This window comes from Calidris pugnax, unplaced genomic scaffold (assembly GCF_001431845.1).
Source record: "Calidris pugnax isolate Ruff unplaced genomic scaffold, ASM143184v1 scaffold27, whole genome shotgun sequence".
NCBI lineage: Eukaryota > Metazoa > Chordata > Aves > Charadriiformes > Scolopacidae > Calidris > Calidris pugnax.
The window spans coordinates 6234946-6253856 of NW_015090893.1; the positions used below are offsets into that span (position 1 = coordinate 6234946).

The 18911-nt window shown below is 42.1% G+C and overlaps 2 protein-coding genes and 1 long non-coding RNA gene across 5 annotated transcripts in view; 2 read left to right on the top strand and 1 right to left on the bottom strand.

Moving 5' to 3' along the window:
- The window catches only part of PWWP2A (PWWP domain containing 2A), a 39404-nt gene extending 35107 nt beyond the window's left edge, over positions 1-4297 (top strand). Inside the window, exons 3-4 of one of the 2 annotated variants that reach the window (XM_014947909.1) lie at positions 2997-3076; positions 3742-4297. In XM_014947909.1, coding sequence (XP_014803395.1) covers positions 2997-3076; positions 3742-3798 — 137 coding nt within the window. In that variant the 3' untranslated portion in view covers positions 3799-4297. Of the gene's footprint in view, positions 1-2996; positions 3077-3741 lie in introns of those variants that run through there. The other variant, XM_014947911.1, reaches the window with a different exon arrangement.
- Positions 4298-4691: 394 nt separating this feature from the next.
- The window catches only part of TTC1 (tetratricopeptide repeat domain 1), a 33112-nt gene continuing 18892 nt past the window's right edge, over positions 4692-18911 (bottom strand). For both annotated transcript variants that reach the window (XM_014947913.1, XM_014947912.1), the window contains exons 7-8: positions 13939-13993; positions 4692-6375 (exon numbers count right to left, since the gene is read on the bottom strand). In XM_014947913.1, coding sequence (XP_014803399.1) covers positions 6242-6375; positions 13939-13993 — 189 coding nt within the window. In that variant the 3' untranslated portion in view covers positions 4692-6241. The remainder of the gene's footprint in view (positions 6376-13938; positions 13994-18911) is intronic.
- On the top strand, positions 6354-14295 carry LOC106891419. Its single transcript, XR_001412685.1, has 3 exons — positions 6354-6484; positions 8448-8496; positions 9478-14295. It is a non-coding gene; the product is annotated as an uncharacterized LOC106891419 (long non-coding RNA).

The following is an 18911-nucleotide window of genomic DNA, read 5'->3' on the forward strand; positions in this document are numbered from 1 at the left end:
CAGGAGGGTGTTGCTCAGGAACATCTCCTGCACGGCTGGGACTGGGCTGGGCTGCATTTCACGTGCCAGAGGTAGAAACTGAACAGAAATAACCTGCCCAACAACGTGTTTATCCCGGATGCGACTAAAGCCTGAGCATTTGAAGTCTCATTTACTGAAGCTGGTGGTGGGTCCCGTTCCTGGTCGGCAGTCACAGGGTCCTACACTCGTGCACCCAGAGACCAGCGCCCGCCCGGTCGCTGCAGGGAGCTGAGGGATGGTGTGGGCAGCACCGGGAGCCAGGGCCAGAGTCACACCACAGTTAGGAAAGGCAAACCTATTCCTGCCGCATCCGCTTAAGGAATCTGGCTTTGTAAATCTTCTCAGGAACAGGCAGATGAGAAATGGGCAGGTCCGGGGGCTCCGGGCTGGAGTTGTAGCTGCAAATGGTGAGGTTTCCATCTGGGGGGATCACGCACAATCACAAAAATGTGGTTTATTTTAGTTTTCAGTTGTTCTAGGGCCTTTAATCCATAAAGGACTTTGCTTTGTCAGGGTAGGCTGTAATGACTCTGGCTTAAGGCCACAGCAGCCGAAATCCCGACAATTTTCTGTGCCTCGGCAGGCAGAGGGGCTGACCAGAGCCTCTGCTGATAAAAGATACTCCCCGGCAATTACACCCTTTCGAGCAGGAGGCTGCACGGGTTTAAAAAAAAAAATTAAGCTGCTGAACAAGAAAATGCTGGGATTTTTCCAAAGAGGGGAAGCTGGTGAATGAGCAAGGTATTAATGCTGCACATTAAATGTGCCCCTACACATCTTTACCTACTGTTAAAAAGAGGTGGCACTTTGATATAATTGGTTCTTGGCTGCAGCAGCTGGCAACAGAGCTTGGCTGTTGCAGTGATCCCTCGGGAATAACACAGCTAATTAAAGCCTAGGAGCTGGTGACCAGCAGCTTCTCCTTTCTCTCCGGCTGTCTGTGCTCATCAGAGGTAGGTGGATCTTAAGGAAGTTTTGTGCTGAAATGTGCTCATCGGGGAAGGAAGGGTTTGGCTTTAAAACTTGGTGCTTTGTGGAATCCTAAATATTCCAACACGATGAGCTGAGAGATTTCAGGTCCCTGTGTATGGCGGGGGGGACCAGCAGCTTTGGGCTTGTGGCATGTCCTGGGCCCGGTGTGTGTCAGTCCCACCACCCCCCTGCCCGGTCCTGTTGCCTCCTGCTGCCCCCCAGTGCTGCTGGTTCTGCAGCCAGCTCTTACCCTGCGAACGGGGAGCTGCTGTTTGGTTTTCGTTTTCAGAGAGGCTAAATCCCCCAAATCTTTGGTGGGGTTGAGGGAGCTACGAGCGTTCAGCTCCTCTGAAGGGCCGGGGCCTTGGGGCTCTCACAGTCACCATCCAGAAATAGCTGGAAAAACCTGCTTTTGCCCAAGCGGCCTTTCCCAGGAGCACTGCGCTGAGGGGGAAAACCCTGGGGGTTTTATGCCCCCAGAGGGTGCCCTGCGAGCTGAGCTGTGGACCTGCTTTTATTCTTTTTCTAAGGAAAATTGATGGACTTTGCTTTGTTGGTTACTCCTTATTTGCAATGGGTTGGGCTGTCCCGTGTTTTATAGCTCCTGCCTCAGCGCCGGGCTCTCCAGTAACCCCAGTTAAGGGCAGGCAGCTGTACTGGAGGCCGTGCAGCTGAGCTGGCTGCCAGCCTGGCACTGAGGGCCCACAGTCACGAGTGGGCTGAAGTGGTGGTTTGTGGCTCGATGGGGCTGGGTTGATGTGCTGGCGGAGGTGCTGGTCCCAGAGGAGACCTGGGAGAAGGGGAGGAGAAGCGAGAGGCCAACCAGGACCTGAGCTTAAGAAGGCACCATTAACGAAGATAAGGATGATACAAGAGACATTTTAATCTATTAGGAACAAAAGCAGTGCTCAAACTGCAGCGGTGAAGGCCTGTAGCCAACCAGAAAAGTAATGGTGTTGGCTGTTTCTCAATTTACAGCCGGTGGGATGATGTATTTGTCGTTCCATTAGCACCCAGGCAGGACAGGAATGGGACTGAAAATAAGCCCAGATGTTTCACCTGAAGCAGCCAGCTGGGCTCACCCGCTTTCCTCCAACGTGTGCTGGGTACAGACGGGGTGGCGGAGGGCAGAGGTGAAGACCCGGGTAAATATCAGTGGGTTAACAGGATCAGAAATCCATTAATGAGGAATGAAAGGCAAACATGCAATTAAAATCCATCAGAAACAGGCCTTGTCATTGAAGGTGGTTTAGTGAGTCGAATTGCAAAGACACTTTTGGCCCCTGCAGCTACTCAGTATGTACAGATCACCTGCTATGATATAAAATAGATGATGCACACCTGGAGGAAGGTTGTCTTCCTGATGGATCTCAAACCGTTTGCCGCTGTCCTTCACACGGGGGCACCTCCTGTGAGATTCTGCTCAAATCTACTAGACCTTGTAATGTGTGAGGCTTTAACCAGGGACTGAGATATCTGAAGTCTAAGTCATCTCAGTGGTAGTAAGCAGCAGCCTGGTGGGAAGACTCACAGAAGAACATCCACTGCTGAGGAAGGCAGGCCTGCCAAACAAAGCCTGACTTCATTTAGTGTTAACATGAGGAAGAAAATGTTGTCCACAGCTGCGGGAAAGGGTGTGTGTGTGTGTGTGTGTGTCTGTGTCTCAGCTATCCCAGAAAAGGCTGAGGGAGGTCTAAAACTTAGCTCCTCTGTTGCCAGAAGGGTTAAGACAGTCTCTGAGGGTGTAAACAAGGAAGAATGAGGAAGAATGTTGTGCCTTCTGCATAGAGCAGGAGAGAGACAAACCCCGGTGGCAGTTCTGATGTCAAAAAAAGGAAGGTCTGAGACACAGGCATTGTGGAAACCCTGGAGAAAGTCCTTTGTAGGGAGAGCCGTAAAGCAGCCCTGTCTCTTCAGGTGATGGGGAGGAGCAACAGGACCTTCATTGCTCTGCTCGTGTTGGGGGAGAAGAGGCCAGGTACTAAATGGGTTTTATTTTGCAGGCAGAGTGAGGAGGAACAAAGGAGGAGCTGAGGACAGACAGCGCAGAGTGGAAAAGAGGCACATGCTCCTTACAATAAGGGTGAGTAACCATTGGAACAAAGTAGCAAGGAACTTGTTGGTTTAAGAGCACTTATATTTAAAAGATTATGTTTCATAAAATATTTTTTTCCTATTGGAGGTTGTCAGCTCAACATGTGACTCAAAGCAGCCTGGCACTGCGCTGGAACTGTGGCCAATTACACACAGAGAAAGTACCAATTACCTTTCTGGTGACAGCTGTGATGACTAGTTTAGACATTAAAAAAAAAAAATCCCTTAAAGATAAAAAGCAAAATGAATGCAATTGCTCAGGATTTGGACAATGCAAAAGGACTTATTTCAGGCAATTAATTGGAATTTTACCTAGAGGAGAACTTGCTGCAATGGCAGATAACATGGCTTGGAGGTTTCTGGTTTAGCTGGAGTGTGGCACTTTTGAGTAGGAATGACCCCCAGAGTCCCCAGTAATGCTGGGCCCCATTCCCAGTGGCACTAATGCACCTCTTTCACACAATGCAATTAAATTACAAACACAAGTGTGGAAAGCAAATCAGCTGCAATCCTTCACCTTCGTTTCTTCTTCCCCTCATTTTAAGCCTACAGGTTCACACCAGGCATCCAGCAGGGAAGCTGCACTTCTACTTGATGTTGTGTTTGTACAGCAGGTGGTAATTTCAAAAGTCTTGTTCTGCTTTTATTTTCCAGAATAAGTTACCAAGTGTCCACCCCAAGAAGGTGTATTTGCAGCCCTCCAGCCCTTGAAAGCTGTGAAGCAGGAGCGGGATGGAGGGAAGAATGGCACTCATTTGGAAGGCAAGTCACAGATTGCTAAAAGCCACTGGGTGTGACTTGGCACAACAGCCACACGCTGCTAAATGACAGATACATACACAGTGTGTGTAAAGATAGCAATTAATTGATAATAACAAAGATATATAAAAACGTAAAGTATCCACAGTGGTGTCAGTGGTAGGGGTGGAGCATGTTGCAGTGGAGTGAGACCAGGGGCACAGGTGGGACCTGGTTCCCACTCGGAGCCGCAGGACTCGTGCTCAGGTTGGTAAAGGAGCCAAAAGCGTAGCTGGGCTCCTTTCCCCCCGTCAGCCCCTTCCAAAGTCTCTGCTGTCACTCAGAAGTGACGGCGCTGCCCGGCTCCAGGTGCAGACACTTTGTGCTGCTTCCAGGACCAGCCACTTTTCCCACTTCCAGGCAGCCTGGAGCCTGCCCCGCGCCACCCGGAGCTCCGGGGAAGCAGCGTGATTCCCAGAGCCAGTGCCTGGCTGGGCACAAGCCAAGTGTTCTGAGCTCCAGCCCAGCACTGCCCTGGCCCAGGGCTCCTCGGAAGCAGCTCGGACACCTTTGCTCCGTAGCGTTCCAGCTTTCGGGAAAGATTATTAACATTTACACGAGTCTCAACACTGCCCAACCCACAAAGCCTGCCCTGAGCCTGAAGAGCTCAGGTGAGAAAGCAGAGCTGTTTTTACAGCTAATTAGCCCACCTGGGCCTGCAGAGCCTCTCGGAGCCTGGCACACCAGTCTTTGCCAGCAAACCCCTCTCCTGCAGCGCGGCGCCTGCTCCCCCCACCAAAACCTTTCGTTAACCCCCCCTCCACACACACACCTGCCCAAACTGTGTTAGTAAAGGAGATTCAGCCTTGCACGTTAGAAAGTTTACTCTAGTAAAGCATGGCACAGTTACAGTTTCAGCACAGGGAAATCCTAGAGGCTGTTTGCTGTTATTTACTTAAGTGACATTTTGATTACGCAGAAGATGTTAAAGGCTGCACAGGTCTCACTGTGAATTAGGGCTTCTCTCTTCTTTTGACAATGACATTTTAATTCCTATAGACTTCATACATACTCACTGCAGACTTGAGATAGTTTACAAACAAACAGATGACCACAAAGTCAAAAATGCAGTAGGACAGAGTTAAATAACAATCAAAAAACCCCTCCAGAGCTGCGGAGACAAAAATGAAAATAAAGCACCAAGAACTCCTTAGCTTGAGAGACTGTTCCTTTCAGGCGTTTCGGTGTAAAGACTGGAGCTCTATCATTTCAGTCCTTAAGTACACACAAAGATGCTTCCTGAAATAAATCTAACAACCAATAGCCAACAGACAGCCACCACTGATTATTTAATTAAATTATGTATTGAAATCTCCATGGAGACAACTGAAAAATCTGTCTCCAATGTAAACGTATCAGCAAATATAAAAAACAGTAAGTAGTAATTACAAAAGACACCCTTTCTCCAAAATCTGAATGAACTACTTCAACAGCATGGATATATATACACACTTTAAAGTCTTCAAGGTGTGGTATACTATGAAAATCTTTTGCAATCAACTTTAACATCACTTACTTCTTTGTCATTACGGATATCTGTAATAGAAATGAATCTTAGTCAAGCAAATTTAACTAATTTAATGGTACCATTACAAAGAGTGTGTATATATATATATATATCTAGGCACAAAATTTCCTTGTTGCCTTCAGAAAAATGAACAAAAAGTAAACAAACTGTCTTATAAGGGTGGCCTGAGGTTAATCTACTGATATTGCTAGAAGCAAGACAACACAATCAAATGCTTCAAATTAATGTCTTGCAAGTATGTTATTTGTGGGTGACTATAAGCACTTTTAACAATACCACCATGAGAAGAACTCAAATAAGGAAAGAATTTCACAAACCAACCCAACAGAAATACCAAGCCTTTATTACAAAGAAAAATTATTCCACAGAAGAGGCTGGCTTGCTTCCATGCATGTTGTCACTCATATCCACCTGCTGAGGGGGGAGAAGTGCTTCTGCTCGATTCATTACTTCTCCAAGGCTTTGTTCTTGGCTACAGGTGCGTGGACATTTGATTCAAGAGAATTGCTTGCTGGAATTTTGTTGCCAGCATTGAATGGGCCAAAACAACGACCCTGACTGTTGGACAAGCCAAACACTGCAAGGGAAGGAAAAAAAATAAAATAAAAAATAAAAATAATCACACACTGGACACAGTTATCACTAAGAGAAGTCAAATGACTTGCTTTACATCCACATTGTAAATAATCTCACAAGCAGGGAAATGAGTATGCTTGAGTCTTATCTTCACTCGGGGAGCGTGAAGAATGTTTGCTGAATCCTTTTATTGGTACGTGCAAGCACACGGTCACGAAGCCTGAAAGCCAGCAGAACTAGACTGGATTCGTGTTATCTGTTGTTGTTGGGATTTTGAACAAAATTGATAGAGTATGAACCAGTTGATGAATCCTGTTTTATCTGAAAATTTTCTGTTGACAGGCCAAAGGGGCGGAGAACCAAATTCCCAAGATCCTTCAGTTTGCCTACAATGAAAGGAGAGATAACACCTTAAGTATTAAGCAGAGGGAAAACTCCCTTTGAATTATGCCCAACTACACAGCCCAGCTCTACAAATTTATCTACTAATTTAAGGTAAATGCTGTGGAAATGTCTGCAGTTTGTTGAACATTGAGGTGATTACAAAAAATATCCCAATTGTGATGCAGTTCCTGTCAGCTTTGGGTTTGAAAACAGCTCACCGTGCTGGTTTGGAACGGTTTGTCAGGCAGGCCTGACGGAGGCCCAGTGGCTGCAGAGCATCACGGCCGTGTGGTTATAGCTACACAGAAACACTTTATCTCCTCAGTTAGAAGCTCTTGAGGGACAAGAGTTTAACAGCTCACAGCAAAGCACTGGTCTCCCCTATACTTACAGCTGCCAACATTCAATTTTCTAACACAAAGTCTTCAGTTCTGCATTTCAGATGCAGCTACAGCTCTGTAAACCATCACGAATATTACAACTGCCCAGTTTCCTAGACTACCAAAAGTCACAATGAAAGCACAAGCTTAAACTGCTCATTTGTAAATATTAAAAATCCCTTGTAAAATCTGAATATTGATATAAAGAAAAATAAAACAAATCCATCCTTGCAATTCAGCAGTTCCACCTGAAGCACACAACTTTACAGCCATTTTCCCTGCAGAAAAGCTCAGTGTGATGTTGTGTGACACGACATCATTAACTCACTTCCAAAACTACAGTTCTCCAGGACGAACTTACTGCTGCTCAGAGCTCTAAGCAGCTATTATTTAACAAGCATTGTTAAATATACATAGAGTATGACAGTTAATAAAACCTAAAGGCTTCTATCAACAGATGGATCATACGTGCTTTCTGACTCTAAAAAATGAATCTTGCTACCACCGATAAAAGGGGATGGGCAACAAAAGGATATCCTTTTTACAAATTCACATCTATACAGAGATGATAGAATAGATAAAATGCATAAAATTAAACACAAAGCAGAGGTAACAACTTGTATGTTGGCTGAACACAAACTGAGCCGCTGGCACGACAAGCCAAAGGAGGAAGATGGTTACTTTTCCAAGGAAAACATTATTTTCCTCCTGGCTTCAGTGCAGAATTGGAGACTAATTTCCCAAAGAACAAACAGGAGGAGTTTGGACAAGTTGAACCCTACCCTAAGTTTGCATCCACTGGCTACACACCACCTTTCACAAAGCCTTCTACCTTTACCAGATCTTCAAGGCAATGGTTTTTGTTTTCCTGGGAGTTTTGTGCGTGCACATGGTGGGGAAAAAGTGCCACCACCACTAGCTGGCACACAGGAATTCCAACTGAGCAACTGAGGTAGTCACAATCACGTAACCAAAATGTGCAAATGCCACACCTATTCCTCCTTGCACACGTGTGCTTTCTGCAAGCCATCCTGAGGAACTTCTCTTATTCTTGTCATCGTCACCTTTATTTCTATTTCTAAGCTAATATATTAGAATCTAACTGCAAAGTCCTATAAACACTTATTTAGTTTCTTTGTTTTTCCTAAGTTCTTTTGTTTGTTTGAAAACCCTGTTCTCAAAACAGAAATGATATTCAAGTCTGAACTTATCCCACGGAAGCGTGCCCCTTGTCTCTTACAATAGCTGAAGACAGGTTAAACATCATCACCGCAAAACAAAATATGCTTTTTTTTTCTATCACATTTCCAAAATTGAATTTGGGGCAGGGGAAGCTGTTTTGAACCCATTCACAGAAAATACAAAAAGAAACAATAGCTGGTGAAAAATGTAAAGATTTTAATCTAAGGAACATCTCAGTCCTGCATAAAGAAACTAACAGCTGGCATTACTACGGCACTGCTAAATATGCCAAAATAACTAAGATCTTGCATCAAAGTGCTGCTTCACACCTGGGTATCTTTCAGAGATTTGTGTAATTATTTTAAAGCAAGATGAGTTTTTGAGCGTCAGCATGGAAATTCCGTGGCCTTACACAGGAAAAAAAAAAGACCACCTTAGCCTACAAAAGCAGCTAGTTGGTGAGACAGGATTTTTCCTCAATTTGATTTTTTTTTAACTTTTTGGATTAACAGATGAGGTGGTTGAACGATCTGGTCAAAGTCATTCCAGCGAGTGGCTCAGGTAGGATTAGCTTTTTTGTACCAGTGGTGGGGTTTTATTTTAAGCTACATCCTGTTTAAGCCAAGTTAACTATTAAGTTCATGATTTTATACTGCATCCTAAAAGCATTTTGGTTATAAAACTATAAAAGTTGTTCACAGCATCTCTACGACCGGGATGAATAGTTGCCATTGTACTTCTAGACAAACATTTGGTCATTGTTTAGCTTCAGGTTCCGGGTGAGAAGTGTCTTTGTCTGCTGGTGGGAGAGCCCTGGCAGGGGCTGGCGTTGCTGGAGGGGGCTGTACACAGCTCACAAGTTACCCAGGCCCCGCAGCTGCCTCGGGAGCAGGCAGACCAGTCTGCCCGTTTCAGGAAACTGTGAAAGGTCTTTTCTAATTGGAGTTAGTACGATGGCTCTTTTCCGGTCAGACTGGAGCCAATAAACACAGAACAACTGCCTGGGTATTCTTGCTTGTAGCTAGGGCAGCTCCTTAGGAGAAGCTAAAGACTATGTGATATATTTAATACTTTATTCTTCATCTCACTGTGACTGAATAATTAAAACAATACAGTCATAGGTCACCTTCCTGTTCTATCACTTAAATCCACATACAGCAATGCCTTTTGGTGCAGCCACATTTAATAAATTGTTAATGAAGCAGAAGAAAGCCTTGCCTTTTCCGGGAACTCGAGCCCAAAGCACTGCTCCTGCTGTCTTGGCTCACATAAACCCATCATTGTAGGAAAGCACTATTTCCTCCTCCCCCACTCTCCTTTCATCCCTAAATTAAGATCTGTAGTTAAGTGGAGCCTCCCCCTCCCCCAAAGAAAAGCTCTCTTAAAGCAGGGACTGTGCTTGAAGGAAGGAAAAAGGCATGTGGAGCTGTGACTCAGCTGCACAGAGTTCTCAGCAGCCAGACACTCACTTGTCCCGGAGCAGGGTCACATCCTCCTCCCTGAGACTGGATTTTCATAGATTTTCTTCTTTATATTTCACAGAGCCTGTGTCTACTTATCAGCTGGAACTCCAGCACGTTAAGTTTCTTCAGCAAAGCAACATTCAGAGGTTAAAGAGAAAACTAACTGGTAAAAATCAATTCAGGGCTCAGAAGCCTGTGATTCATGACTCACCTGACCTGCAACGTTACATCCTGCTGCAAAGGCAGACGCACAAAAAGATTTCTCACGATTTACATTAAGATGTAACAGCCAAAATTAATTGCTATTCTGTCTTTCTGGCAATTCTTCTAGTATAGTTGCTGGTGTTAACGCAGGGTTTGGAAGTTGAAAAGCTAGATATTGTTTATGTTAAGAGGTTTTTTTGGATAAAAGACAAATTTCCGCATGAGGTCTCATCTTTGTATAACTTTCTGTACTACCAACAACATTTCTTAAGCAATTAAAAGAGTGAGAGCGAATCTTTTCCCTTCCCTAAATGGTAAGTGAGGACTGAACTAAAAGTAACTGTATATTTGCTCTGGTTTGAACTATTTAAAGCAACATCTCTCTATACAGTATTGGGGTTTAACAGCTTAGTTGCAAATACAACAGACACTTCAATATATTAAAAAAAAACCAACAAACCCAATCTAATTCTTTAGGCACTAAACCTAATAAATATCTTTGCTGATCTCACGTAGCTGGAAAAACCTCTTATTGGCAGAAAGGCCCAGGTGATACGCTCTGATAGGCCTTGCCATTAATCACACTGATAATCAAGTACATTTCACTGTTTTCTGGAATGCACTCGTTTATATCTTAAGTCCCACCAGTTTTTAATTAGATTTGCTGAAGTCTGTGTGTATAAAATGAGTTACACAGATTGGCTTATGTTTGTAAGTCTCCAATATACTCAGCTCCCCTGTAGCCACGCAGGAAACTTCATATTGTCACAGCCCTCAAGCTGCTAAACCTTCCTCAAACTATTCCAAGCTTCCCCTCTTCTCACACCCTCTCCCCAAAGGAGCTGGTTCTAGTTATCACAATAATTAGTTTCTCTAAACAAGACTAGGTTGTTGCACAATAGCTGGAAATCTTTGGCTTTAAAGTCAGAAGTGAAATAAAAAAGAACACAGAAAACGGTCAGGGAATGTTCATGTCCTGAGCAATTCCTAAGGCAGAGGACGCTCACGTTCTGGAAGCGTAAAGGTAGAGCCACAAGGATTTAAAAGCTTCTTTTAAAGTGTGCTATAAGTTAAGCTTTCATTAATGTGAAACTCAGAGGTTAGTTCGTATTGAGCAAAGTTCAGTGGCAAGTGGCAGCACCAACCTGCAAAGGCGGAATGGAAAATATGAAAATAATTTAAATACAAATGTCAGCTTTGGAAAAGTTATACCCTCGCAGAACACACAGCAGAAATGGACTTGGTTTGGCAACAAAACATACTTTTTCTAGTGACATCAACTCCATCAATCACATGCACGACCACTTGCACACAAGAATTCACAGTGAGGTAGTCTGGAATAAAAATCCAGCCAAGAATGTGTGCTCTGATTTATTTACACACAATCACTTAATAAGTGGTTTCAGCTTCTGACAAACTATGTGGTAACGAGCTGTAGCACTGGAAAACAGGAAACACACTTGGGGAGGGAGGAAGATACACTGTATTTGTTTTGGTTTGCTTGTACACAGCTCCGCTTTTCATGACAGTCTTAGTTGGGTATAATACCAGGACTTAAGTTTTAGTTAACAGAATAAAAGCCTCGAAAAACAACGTTTCTGGCTGATCAATTGACTAAAATAAGAATTCAATTCAATATCCAAACTTCAAAGGAGCCAAAGAATGAAGTGTGACATTCTTGCTAGAGATTTTGTTGGTGATTAATTTAAACTTAGTGTCAGTGCCCCTGGACCAGGCCTGCCCTGGAACTATTAGCGTTAACAGCAGCGTGCATCTGACTTGCCTTCCAGGAATGACAAAATCTGGGGTACAACCCAGAGACCTGAGCTGAGTCCCCTGTGAGAAGAACGAATCCTTGCACACCTGGCACTCTTTAACCAGCAGATAATCTCACAGATTAGCACAAGCAATTGTCTATCCTGACACAGTACTCAGTTGGTAAATAGCATTAACAAAATTCTCGAAAAATAAAAGTTGAAACAGCTTAAACCAAATACATTGTACAACCAAAAAAATCCAAAGAAATCTCTTAACCACCACACTGTTATCAGGTTTGTCTTCTTTCACTCCTCCCAGAACTCCCATCTAATCCCTCTTCTTTAACTGTAAGGGTTTTTCCTTGACCTCAGATGGAACAGCAGCATTTTGTAAACCTTGGGAAGTATTTCCTTCCCAGGCCTTCATTGTCAGACCCATGGCATCACCGCTATCTCTCTTACTGACAAGATACAAGGAATTTTGTAAAACTTAAACCCAGTTGACGCCATATAATTTCAAGACTATGTATGACAATTTATATGAATCCTGTCACACACAAAGGTTGTGGATGAACATAGGGTTATATGCTGGACTACCCCACTCTTCATCTGTTTTTCCTGGCTGTTTGCAACAGTAAGCAGCAGTGTATCTCCTTGCACGTACGTAACATCATTGAGAAGGGATTCCTTTCTTGAGAATCCCAATCTAAACAGCCTGACCTGGTTCCCAAAAGATCAGTTCAGTTCTGAAATCCTAACTGCCACTGGATTAACACTTTTTAAAAAGATCACATCCAGTCTGAACTCTAGGCAAAAATCAGCAGTATAGAATTAGGTTTGTAATGGCAGTTTATAAAGCTGCATTTATTGTTTCAGTATCATCCCTTGTGACGAGTGAGGCCTTTAGACATTGGTAACAACAGCACAAAAGGAAAGTTCAAAAAAGATCAGGAATTGTTTTCATATTACATTGGGTTGAAACCCATCCCATGCCCTACAAATGGGCTTGATCCTTCTAGAGATTTTCTGCATTTGTCATTTTATAGCACCGTCACACTTAACCTTCCTTATTTATGGCTTGTTCTAAATACAATGGCGGAAACAGAATCTGATGATGGAAATCTCTAGAAAACCTCACTGCAACTTTACTAGGTCAAAATAGGTGGAAAGCAAGAGCTAATCAGACTCCCTGCACAACAACAAAAAAAAATTTAAAGAAAATAGCAGCTTCAGCATAAGCCCTTGAAACAGTCTCTTCTTCCCAAATATTTTAAGAATTAGTGCTACAGCGTGCAAGACAGAGTTTATTTAACCTCATTCTCTGCAGAATAGCAAAACACTGTCTTCCCCTTTCCTGACCCAAACCCTCAAAGCCTACTTATGTTAAAATAACATTTCATTTACTACTTGTCACACCTAGAATGAGTAAAGAGGTTAACTATTGGAAGCTATTTCTGAAACAGGTTAGGTACAGTTAGTTTATCTTAAACTGCCATTTGTCTGTGCTCTTTTGTGTGCATTTTCTAAACAGGACAAATGAAAAGATTATGTAAAAAAAAACCAAACAAAAACTAATTTTAAAAAACACCAGAATGTCAGATTGGCTTATGTAGTGCCTGAACCTGTAAGAATTAACATCCCTGTTATCTAGGAGACAGGAGACAATGCTGACAGCAGTCCCCCCAAAAATGTTAGTTTAACCACAACACTGTGAGCAGTGCAAGGAAGTGCTTTATACTTGAGATGACACATGAAAACCAATATTGCTTGGGCAATCTTACTTAAGTAGTTATCCTTTTGACATACATCAATCCAGTTAAGATATTATCCAAGCAATACCATACAACACGACGATGGGGGCACATACATTCAAATGAGTTATATTCAGTAAATTCTCCTTTGTACAAGCAAGTAGAGTCAATAGCAATAGAACTGTAAAAAGTCAAGACACAATGAGCTACAAAGTTAGGAAATCTAATTCCACTCCTAGCAAGGCCAGGTGTCTGTTGGTAACACAAAGTAGGTCTAATTCAGCCTCCACACATAGGGAACTGAAATACTATATAAATCAAGGTAAACATGAAGACTTGGAGGTATATAGGTTGGAAGTGCTACAAAAAGTACTAGAGTTATTTCTTCAGACACAAGATCCAACATGCTCAGCTGTTACAGCTGGCTGACTTCTTTTACTTAAAGGTTTAGTGAAAACCCTGTTTTATCCCTTTCATGGGAATGTTTCCTTTGAAGGTTTACTTGTGGAGAGAAAGGGCAGAGCAGTTGGTCTATTTCAAACCATTTTCCCCTGCTTTTACATGCATTAATATTTCATTGGTTTTGGTCTTGAGTATTTCTTTCTTTAAATGTAACTAATAAATTTTTCTGTACGAGAGAATTATTTGGCTAGAACTTACTGTACGTGAAACCAAGAAAGAGAGCTAGACAGAAATCAGGAGTTTTGTTTAACACAGAACAAGTATTTCCTTTAAGATTTACCTTCTTTAAATTTTATATGAGAGATTCTACTCATGCATTTTTCTTTTTCTAGATTATTACGCTAATTATACATATATGCTACTTACCTAACATTTCTTTCTTTAATTTTTCATTCCGCTCTTCAATTTGTCTAGGTAATCGCTGTGGAGAGAGATGAAAATTGTTTATGCTTATGGAATTGTCATACACATATCCAGGACACACTGTTTATGGCTTAAAAGGAACCCTTATTCAAGCCACCCTTTCATCTTATTTTGGAAACCTGTAATTCAACCGATGACATCAGTTCACATAAAGAGTAAGTTGTAACTTGTGAGTGCAGGTTTCATACAGACATACATTTTTGCTGCTGAAAAACAGATCTGATCTATTTGCTTGGGATTTTAGCTGGAAAGCTTATGAAATTTAAGAGGCTTACAATTAAAGTGTATTTTAACCCTGTCTCCTCTGCTGCATTCATTGAATTTGGTAAGAGAGACTTGAGCAACTAAGCAAGCGCAGCGCTTGAGTTTTGAACATAAACACTGGTATATAATGAGGAAAACATCCATAAAGTCAGTTCTCAGTGGCATCATACTTACGGGAAATCCGCACTGTGAAAACACTGAAGTCTTCTAAATACAAATATTTTATCAGAAGATCACTTAATTAACTGCCCATGAACTTCAGGACATAGTTTAACGAGCAGCATCTTATTACACAATATATGGCCTAGTGCTAAGGAGGAGGGGCTATTACAAATGGGGGCCTTGACTTGGCAATCGATCATGGGGAGGGAACTCCCCCAGTTCATCCTCAGCAAGGTACTAGTCCAAGTAACAGTTCATTAATGTGCTTCTTCCCACCTCAGAACTGGCACCAGTGTTAAAATCTGTTGCACCATCACAAATAAACTTATCACATGCTTCTAATATGCATTATGTATGGTCTCTGCATTCCTAATGATTTGAGATTCTCATTTATGCCTAGAACAAGCTGTGGCTCCTCTTCCATCCCTACACAGTACTAGTGTTTTGCTATGTGATTGCAATGATAGTTTTTAATTAGAATTTTATATTCACTAGTTAGTCATAGTTAATACAATTTATCATTGTATCATTGAATTATAGCATTTTCCATACATCCGTTAAATACAATATTAAACCAAAATATATTACACATGATAGTAACTTTTTATACATCTTTTTCAAAATTTTCAGAAGTATTATTTCAAGCTTTTATACTGTGCTTCCCACTGTATAATTCTGGCAGTTCTGCATGCAATTATATATATAACTATACTGTCTCTTCTTGTGGAGGTCACAGCAAGTAAGACAGATGTGCTGCAGTGGTGCTATCAGGAAACTGATTACAGTTGCAGACCATGGTAAAAGGTATGGAATTCACTCCTGATACACCTCCCTTGTGGTAATTGGCTTCTCAACATAGTTAAAGAATTCATTTCCTAATCTAGTTCTTTCCTGTCACCTACAGCTCCAGTCATCGTGAGTAGGTTTGTCATCCTGATACTATTGCCACAGTGAAATAAGATGTTCACCTCAAGAGAAAGCCCACTGCCAAGGCTGCCTGAGTATTCCTCTCCTCTGCAATGCAGAATACGCTGGTGAACGCAGGCAAATACAGTTCATTTTCTATAGCAGTGGGGAAGAGAAGTAGTATACCCCAGAACAAAAAAAAAAACCAACAAAACCAAACAAAAAACCCCCAGAAAACTGAGTACTGAGGAATACAATGCAGATATATTTGGATGGCTAAGCTTGAAACCAGCCCAGGCCCAGCATCACCACCAGTGAACCAGATCTAATTAGCCCAGTCAGACCTCATCTGACTCCTGCTGACCCAGAGGGGCTTATTAAGTTGGGTGCAGATCTGGACCTAAGCTGCCTGCATGAAAACATGTGTGGATATCCCCAGGCTCTAAATTCAGTTTGTACTGTGGCTGTGAGGTTTGCTGAATCTTGGATGAGTTTGGCATTATATATAGTGTGTGTCTCACATTTGGACATTAGGCTTTAGCAGGAAACAAAGACACAAATCCTTCATCTAAAATACATACTCCGTGTTTTGTCTGTCTGAATACTACTATTCCAAAGACGCAGCATTTCTCACTCCAGAAATGTATTTGCAAGGTCAGTTATCTATAGAAAGGTGTCTGTTATCTGGTGTCTATGATACTTATCTCAAAGCACAGCTTCTTTTGGTAACTAAGTTTCTCTCTCCTGACAATCCCTCAAAAACTGCACTGAAGCTAAACTTGACATAACGCTGTTATATACCTGCTAAAAACAAAACCTAAAGATTGATACTATATAATTAAACACTTTCTGGGGAAGCATCAATAGGGAGTATTTGACTGCAAAACGTTATATTTTCAAACTCTTTCATTTGGCATTGAAGATGTCAAAAGTAACTACAGTGCACACCACCAGGATTTAAATCAAAACACTACCGCTGTACTCGTGAAATATAAACAGTAGTAAAATTTTAGAGCAGCAACCAAATCGGGAATCAAAGCAAAGAATACTGTGTATTTCATATTTTTAAACTGCCATTTAACAAGACCGTGACATTCCCTAAAGCAGTATGTGAAATATTTTCTGTGTACAGGAAGGAGAAAGATTTGCTCTAACAATGAATGAAGCTCATCTGCAGATTCTCTTGATGCATCATTTTCATTACCGGTGAGGGGGAAAAACTGCTGCGATATTTCTGCAAAGAGCAATGCACTTTACCTTACAATAAAGCAAAGCTTCTTAGTCTCCTACATTTTTAGATAACCACATATCTGGTCAACATTACAGCTGGAATTTTATTATGAAATTTAGATATTTATTATGAATATTTTAAAAAGTGTAAAACCAGCAGTCAGGATTTCCTTAACAATTTTTCATGAGAGGAGTTCAGTCTTAGAAGATTGCTTCTACCCTGAAACTTGACAAAGAACAGGAGCAACTCAGGGCAGAATGTCCTAAATCCCACCACAGTGTAAACTGAGAGCATTTTGTACAAAGTGTTCAGCACCACATGTGAGCCTAAAGCCTCTGCCATAGTAAAATGAGGTCAAGGAGCAGAAGGTATGCGAAATAGTCAACCTCTGTACTTCCCAGCTACAAAAATTAAGAATAAATTACTGATCATTCTAAAACATTCCTGAAAGATGGCCAGGAAGAGCAGCAGCACTGTTTATGATTCTCTTCTAGCCTGAATCTCCGCTGGTTACTGAGCAAGAACTCTGTTGTGAGACTACTGGAGGCATGCTCACTGTAAAATAATTGTGGTTTTGCAAGAGGTATAAAGGGCAGTATCTATACTTTCAGGGCGTTCCAATCAGCCAAAACATGTATTTTAAACTTCCTACATCTTGTACCAGCTACAGTGGTACAAAACCCAGTGTCCCCAAATCTTAATCAGTAGAGTCCTGACTGCCTGATCCTCACAGTTGTCCTTTGTATGATGAGCTGCTAAAATGCACTCCTCATACACTAATGCTGTTTTACCAAGTAACTGGCTAGATTACAGTAGGCCTCACTCCGGAGCTGGTCTAACGCTAAAAGACTACAAGCTACAGAAACTAAACCCCATCGTTTGCTTTAGAAATGTTCAGCAGAGACTTTGGCTGAATTCCTGGATCAAATAAGCCATAGTCTCAGCTAGGAGACTATAAACAAGGCCAACACAAATACTCTTTTCTAGACTGTGATGGACCCATCACGTTCACTACCCATGCAGTAATGATGTTTGACAAGCCCATCATTTATTAAGCCATTGCCAAGAGCTAGGTGATAGAGTGCTCTCCTGCTCTCATCCAGATGCATGCAACAAGCATCAGGGGGCTGTTTCGCAGCGCAGCAAACTGACCTTCTCAGTGGGTGCTGCCAAAAGGGATGGCCCCAGTTCCTGCACTGCCTTGACCACGTCTTCTTTCCTTCTCACTAGCATTTGCAGTAGGGCTTGTCTGACTGCAAAAAGCCAAGGCAATATAAAAGTATTTACTTCGGGGCTGTTTGGTTGCTGGCTTTTTTTTTTTTTTTGCTCGCTTGTTGTCGCTTTTCCCTTTAGCAGAGTTAGCTCTCTGCCAGAGCCATCTCAGAACCAGCCGTCCCCCGGGGTCGGACACGCGCTCGCACCAGCGCTCGCACAAGGAAAACAACTGGGCGGCTCTGGAAGCAGCGGGCAGTTGGCAGATCAGTTCAGCTCTTCTGTGAAACCATACCCTTACACAAGTTACACAGTTAAGCAGAATATTTTTCTGCCATCACTGCAACTGATCCAGTCCCAAAGGAAGCAATTTCAGGCAAGGCTTCTTGTCTAATACTCTGTAAAAGCAGTTTCTAATCTGTCACTTACAACACCATGGTATGGAGAAGGGGGGGGCAAAATCACTACTAATGATTTATTTTCCCAAATGGAGAGTCAAAACAGATAAACCTAAGCCTTTCAAAAATATTTCTGGATCAACATATTCAAAGTTTAGAGATAATTTGGTGGGTGAAGCAAATGATTTTTTTTTTTCTTTATGGGGAAGGATACATTGCAGGTTCACATGTGAAGCTTAACTAAAATAATGATGCCCTTTGAAAAATTGACCAGATATAAAAATAAGTCAAGTATTGGCATATGGATATGGGTGCCCAACTAAGAATTGCATTTTGAAATTGCATCCATTTACCTTAAAATGGAAGTGAAGAATAGTTTGGCTATCGTTTTCCCTGCAGAAGATGCTCACCTCTTTCCAGGCTCTGGTGCTTGCAAACCGTTCATCTACCATGACCTCAAGCTCCCACTTTGATAAACAGTGACCACCACTGTACTTTTTATAATGGCTACCTTTCATTAGCACATGTTCCTTCAAAACCACAGGCTGTCTGGCCACATCTCTATCGCATTTGTCCTATCAACACAGCCTTCAGAACTTCGTATCAAAAATAAGAACAGCAAGCATCCTGTAAGAGGAGCTTTCTGCACAAAATAGATTTCCCTTCTTACTACCCTTGTGAAAAGACTCCCTGAACTTGTCAAATCCACAGCTATTTTCCACACTGAGCACTGCCATACTAAA